The sequence below is a fragment of the Galeopterus variegatus genome, unplaced genomic scaffold, assembly GCF_000696425.1.
Source record: "Galeopterus variegatus unplaced genomic scaffold, G_variegatus-3.0.2 Scaffold13873, whole genome shotgun sequence".
NCBI classification, from domain to species: Eukaryota; Metazoa; Chordata; class Mammalia; order Dermoptera; family Cynocephalidae; genus Galeopterus; species Galeopterus variegatus.
The window spans coordinates 1-6,445 of record NW_007739984.1 but is presented as its reverse complement, the minus strand read 5'-3'; the positions used below and the strand labels follow the sequence as shown (position 1 = coordinate 6,445).

The 6,445-nt window shown below is 40.9% G+C and overlaps 1 protein-coding gene across 1 annotated transcript; it reads right to left on the bottom strand.

The window, feature by feature from the left end:
* Positions 1-2,749: 2,749 nt before the first annotated feature.
* LOC103581761 (WAP four-disulfide core domain protein 15A-like) lies at positions 2,750-4,134 on the bottom strand. The gene is made up of 3 exons (XM_008563516.1): positions 4,050-4,134; positions 3,753-3,911; positions 2,750-2,934 (listed from the first exon to the last, which is right to left on the bottom strand). The coding sequence occupies exons 1-2, from the start codon at positions 4,132-4,134 to the stop codon at positions 3,754-3,756; spliced, it is 243 nt and encodes an 80-aa protein (XP_008561738.1). The 3' UTR covers positions 2,750-2,934; position 3,753.
* Positions 4,135-6,445: the final 2,311 nt, after the last annotated feature.

Genomic DNA, 6,445 nt, shown 5'->3' with positions numbered 1-6,445 from the left:
CCGCACTCTACCGAGTGAGCCACGGGCCGGCCTCCACATGAGTTTTGGAGGGGACAACACATCCAAACTCCATCAACTACCTTGAACTTTCTGAAATCATTCTCATGTTTTCCTTTAAAGTTTTACTACCTCCTTATGACTTGTTCAGGTATGCATGTTGTTAAACTTTATGAAAGCATAATCATGTTCTATGTATTCTTTTGTGTTTTGCATGTTTTGCTCAACACTGTGGTTTTTAAAATTGTGATAAGAAACACATAACACCAGAGCTATGCACTTAACACATTTTTAAGTACCCATGACAGTAATGTCAACTATGGGAACAATGTCGTACAGCAGATCTCTAGAATTTTTTCATCTTGCATGACTGTAACGTTATACCCATTGAACAGCAACTCCCCATTTTCCCTCCCCCCAGCCCCTGGATACCACCATTCTACTTTCTGCTTCTATGAGTACTACTTTAGACACCTCTCATGTAAGTGGAATCATGCAGTATTTGTCCTTCTGTGACCAGCTTATTTTGCTTGGTATAATGTCCTCCAGATTTATACATGTTTTAGCATATGACAGGATTTTCTTCTCTTTTGTGGCTGAATAATATTCCATGGTATGTATATACCACATTTTCTTTATCCTTCAGTGAACATTTAGGTTGTTTCCACTTCTTGACTATTGTAAATACTGCTTCAATGAACATGGGAGTGTAAAGATCTCTTTGGGATCCTGATTTCAATCCTTTTGGATAAATATCCAGAAGTGGGATTGCTAGATCATCTGGTAGTTCTATTTTTAATTTTTTGAGGAACCTCCAAACTGTTTCCCAAAGTGGCTATAGCACTTTATGTTCTCACCAACAGTGTACAAGGGTTCCGATTTCTCCATATCCTCACCAATACTTTGCTATTTTCTGTTTTTTGTTTTTGATAATGGCCATCCTAACAGGTGTGAAGAGATATATCATTGTGGTTTTAAGTTGTATTTCCCTGATGATTAGAGACATTGAACATCTTTTCAGGTACCTGTTGGCCATTTGTATGTGTTTTTTTTGAGAAATGTCTTATCAAGTCCTTTGTCCATTTTTAATTTGGTTATTATATATTTTTTGCTACTGAGTTGTAGTATCTCTTTCTTTATTTTGGAAGTGAACTCCTTACCTGACATATGATTTACAAATATTTTTCCCATTTCATAGGTTTCCTTTATTACTAGATATTTTACATTATATTGTTTTAAAGATATTACATTTTTTCTAACTGATTTTTCTAGTTTCTAGAAATGCAGTTGACTTTTATATATTGTTTTTGTGTCAGCTAATCTTTAAAATAGTGTAACTATAATGAATATCTGTAGATCCTTTTGGGTTTCTATTAGATCATTGTATCATTTGCAAACAATGGCCTTTCTCTTGTCTTACTGCATTGGATAGAACCTTCAGCACATTGCTGAATAAACATGGTGGTAATATTTCTGATCTTTCAGAGAATGCCTTCGTTTTTTCACTATTAAGTATGATGTTTCCTGAAAGTTTATGTGTATTTTCTCATTAGTATGGTGTGACAAACAGGTAATCCAAAAGTGATCCTGAGAGCTTCCCTTGGTTGCCTGGGCAAAAACTCTCTGAGACCTAGTATCCATGCTTTTCCTGGTGAGAATCCCAGAACCTGAACCAACATTTTTATGGGACATGTTAGTTTACTCTCTGGGGAGGAGGAGCTGAGAATTCCCATGGGCCCAAAGTCTGTAGGTGTTAGAAAACTGCAACTCTTGTGAACAGCTGGCATCTTGAATCCAGACTGTCTTGGAGGCAAGCCCCATAAAGAGCTTTTCATATTCATATTACAAGAAGGTAGAATAGGAGGGAGAAAATGTTCCTGTTTTGCAATAATTCTCAAAAAGGGGCTATTTTGTCCCCAGGGAACTTGGCAATATTTGGAGACACTTTTGGTTGTCACAAGTAAGGCAGGTGTGCTTTTGACATCCAGTATCTAGTGGCTGTGGATGCTGCTAAATATCCGACAATGCACAGAATAACTCCCAACAACAAAGAATTATCTGTCTCTAAGTGTCAGTAGTCCTCAGGTTGAGAAACTCTACTGTCCTGCATCACTATGTATCTGTTAGCAATGCATGGCCTCAGAACACCTCGATGTGGGCTGATGGGAATACTGGGGTATCCAGTGCATAGGAATACTGATTCTTGGTTCATTGGTTTGCCTAATAAAGCCTATTTCTCAGCCCATGCTGTGCGACCTCGTGGAATTTATCTCATGCCCTGCTAAATCAGGTTAAGAAAGTTCCCTTACTTCTAGTCAGCTAAGAATGTTTTCCTGTGAAAGGATGTTGAATTTCACTGAATGCCTTTTCTGCATCAATTGAGATAAATATATGGATTTTCTCTTTAATGTGTTATTGTGTGAATTATATAATCAGATTTCTATGTTTGCTATTTTTCTGGGACATTGTTTATTAATATGCTTCAAGAAAGTAGAAAGCCTTGAACTAAGATGCTCCAGCCAAAACAGACAGGGAATGGAAGAGAAGATACACTTCTCCTAAACATGGAACGGAATAAAGTCTTAAAACTCATTGGGTTACAGAATTCCACCCACTAAAAATAATAGGGCTTATGGGAAAAATAGAGTTGAAGTAGAACTTACAAAACCTGTACACTTTCATAAGTAATACATCAGACAAACAAAGCCCACACCCAATACGAGCAGATCGATCCAAAAGTCACAGATTTTCATTTAGTTTTAAAAATATAATGCCATATTTATTTGCATTGTATTCATATTAACAAACACGTAACTCTTAATCAAAGGAAGTCCTAGGACTGGGAGGAGCATGGAAGAATTAGAGACCAATTAGATATCCAAGCCTGAGCCAATAGCAGCAGCGTCTCCTCAGGCCTAGTTAAGAAGGGGTTTCCACCTGGGGAGAGAAGAGAGAATCAGGGATATGGAAGGTGCACACCTCACAGGTGATATGGTTTTGTGTCCCAGGACCACTTGAATCCTGCTAGATCCCCCCAGGAGCACTAAGATGTGCTGCCAAAGAATCGGGAACTTTGGATCAGTTATTTTAGGCAAGCCATCCTAAAGAATTATGATCGCATAATCCCTTACTTCATGATTTAAATTCTATTAAGTGAAACAAGTCAGGCACAAAAAGAGAAATACCACACGTTCTCACTTATTTGTGGGAGCTAAAAATAAACAAACAAACAAACGCACAAACAAACATGGGGGGAAGAAGACACACACACAAAAAAACAAAAACAAAAACAAAAAACAAACAAAAAACCCAAACAACAACCAAAAACAAACAAACAAAAAAAAATGCGAAGAGAAAAGTGCTCCACCATTATAAATTGTTAAAAAACCCAGGCAACTGAAAGTAATGAAAATTCAATAATAATTGAGAAACCTAGAGATAACCTTGTCCAAATGTCCCCATTATAGAGAAGACATGTGACGTCCGAGATATGAGATAAACGGTGCGTTTCCTAAGGAAGGGGCCTGCTCGGCTTCTCTCTCTGCGTCCTGGAGACACGGCTCTGGGCCGGCGCCATCTCAAAAGCTCTGATGGCAGCGATTTCTCTCTTTTCTTTCTGGCGGCTGGCGGGTACGGGGATCCCAATCGCAAGGATTTCCACGGGCACAGACAGCTCTCAACCGTCGCTAGGACAACCGGTTCTCCAGGAAGGTTTCAGAGTCAGGGCCGGGCAGGGCGGCTCTGGGGCCACTCACCTCAGTCCAGCGTCGTCCAGGGCTCCACACAGTGGCGTCGACAGTAGAAGAAGCAGCACTTCTTGGCCCCCTGGCACCCTCTGTCGCTCCGGCACGCAGGTAATAGGGTGAACGGGCAGGAAAGAGGAAACTCTGGGCAGTAGCCAGGTTTCTGTGTAGCTGGGGGAGAAAAAAGTGGCTCAGGGTGAGTCGGGGGCACCGAGGCGTTGCTTCCAGGCATCAGGCCAGCTCGCTCCATGGCCTGCTCACAGGCAACGTTACCCTACCCCAAACACACCCAGGATCCCGACATTTTACCCGCAAGCCCCGGGACTCCAGGCTGGGCCATGTGAACGCAAAGCAGGACGGTCACAGTGAGTAGAGAGACGCTGCTCAGCTTCATGATGCAGGAAAAGAACGACGGTGCGGGTGGGACGTCAGCTCCGGAGGGGGCCCACCAGCAGGGGGAGCTGTGGCTCCCAGGGCAGGAAGAGACACTGAAATAACCTCTGGGGTATAACTTCTGAGATCCCTCAGGGACTGTCCTCTTTTCAGGGTGTTGCAGGGCTAGCCTGGTCCTTCATAATTCTTGCTTTATACAACGGATTTTGAAGCAATAGGAGGGAATTTATAGGGTATGTATCGGGTCTGACCAACTCTATTCTTCTCACTGTGTATCCAGAACAACTGAAACCACAGCCCTCCCAACAGTGTTCAGGTATGGCTACCTTTGAGGTGTTTACACATAAACATTTGAAACACACACACAGGCTCAAAGACAAAGCATGATAGTATCCTGTTACCCAGATAGTTTCTTGATTCATAGAAAATACCAATTCATTTTGCACTACAGGAACGTAAGTTTCAGTTGCATAATGAATGTTTTCTTCTTCAGTTTCTGCTTTTATATCTCCATGACTGCAAAAAATGTCATTTGCTGATAATGTCAAAAGGCTAATGAGGTCATTTTGGAATGAACCCCAGGCCAAATGACCATTCTGGTTTTCTCTGCACTCCTCTAAAAGTTGTTCCTACTTGCTTGGTGGCTGAGAACATATCTATAAGCAATGGTGGGAAGTAGCTTTATGAATGAGTACACCCTGGAGAATTGGTACTTGATGTAGAAGATAGAGAGACATTGAGGAAAAAGCTCTTTAGAGCAGAAGCTTTATCTACCAGCTCCTTCCTTTCTTTCTAAGCTTGTGATTACCTCTTGGTTTTGCATCTTTTCCCCATGCATCTGTGCTGTTCTCTTCTAGCTCTGGCTTGGCATGTCCTCACTGAGTTCCAGCCCAAATTTAGAAAAAAAGAAATTCTTTCTCATTGGTGTAACATACCAATAGCTTAATGTTTCTGCAGTGTTATTCTCAAGCTGTTTGTTTTCAGCCCCGCACACTGACTCAAGACCGCTCTATTTTCACAACAGTTTCATATTCACTGCAATTTTATGATACCAACATGATAAGGACATTACATGAAAGGAAAACTATATGCCAATCTTGCTACAAACATAAAGGCAAAAATCCTAAACAAAATATTACCCAGTGAATTTTGTCCTATATAAAAGTGGTGATACACCATGCACGAGTAGGATTTTATGTTAACAAGTTTGGCTTAACATTGCAAAGTAAGTAATTGGAATACTTCTACTTAGTAGAATAAATGGGGAAACCATATGGTTATCTCTATATCAGCAGAGAAAATAATGACACGGGATCAGAAGTTCAATTATTTAATTTGATAGCAAGCATCTACAAAATCCCTACAACACAGGGAAGCACTTTCAAAAGGGCGGAGTAATGTCTGCTGCTCCATAAAAACGATGAGAATACTAACAATTCTTGTCAAAATGAATTGTTTCAGAAATCTGGAACTTAACCAAAGTCTTGTTACAATCCATGAGTGCTTCCTGAAGAAAAAAATGGGTGAATCTTGGCAAGAACAGAGAGCTCTGTGGCAATTTAACTCGTCCTGTTCTCATATTCCTACCCAGCTGTGTGGTAGTCTTGAAAGTCAGTAGGCTTGCACAATAGTAGCTGTGAAAAGCAGCAGCCTAGCGGCCACTGCAGAGGAGGATTTCTTCCTCTTTCTGCTCTCAAAAGCTTCATCCCCAGAAAGTTGTCACCATTTCACCTGTATGGCAACTCCCTAAGAAAGCTCCTTTCTCAGAGTATGCATTTATCTCTCCTAACTCAGAGCTTGCTCTGTGTGGACAATGCTATCCCTGGGGGCAATTATTTGATGTCACAGCTATTTCAGAAAGTGAGAACAAGTGTAGCTAACAAGAAGCTGGCCAAAAAACACGAAAGGAAAAGGTGGAAAATAAGATGCCCAGGGGGTTTTGAAAAATCTCTGTCACATTTGTGGGAATCTAGAAGGCCATATGCGTGCAAAGTGTCGTGCTATGTCTAGTGCTGAGAGCACGCTGAGGAAGGACCTGACAAGGCCCTAATCGCTTACTCTGGCTGAATTTCAGGCTCCATGCAAGCAAGTAGTGCAGGTCAACATTGAGTTATAAACCGCCTGATGGGACATTGAAAATATGCCTCAACGCACACCCAGAGCCCCTTGTATCTTGGCAAGTATAAAAATAAAATTAAGGAAAAGTTAAGATGTTCCCAGATATACAAGAATGAGAGAGTTCATCACCATCAGACATGCCATACAAAAAATGCTAGCTAATATGATTTTATGTAGAAAACTCTTAAGAATCC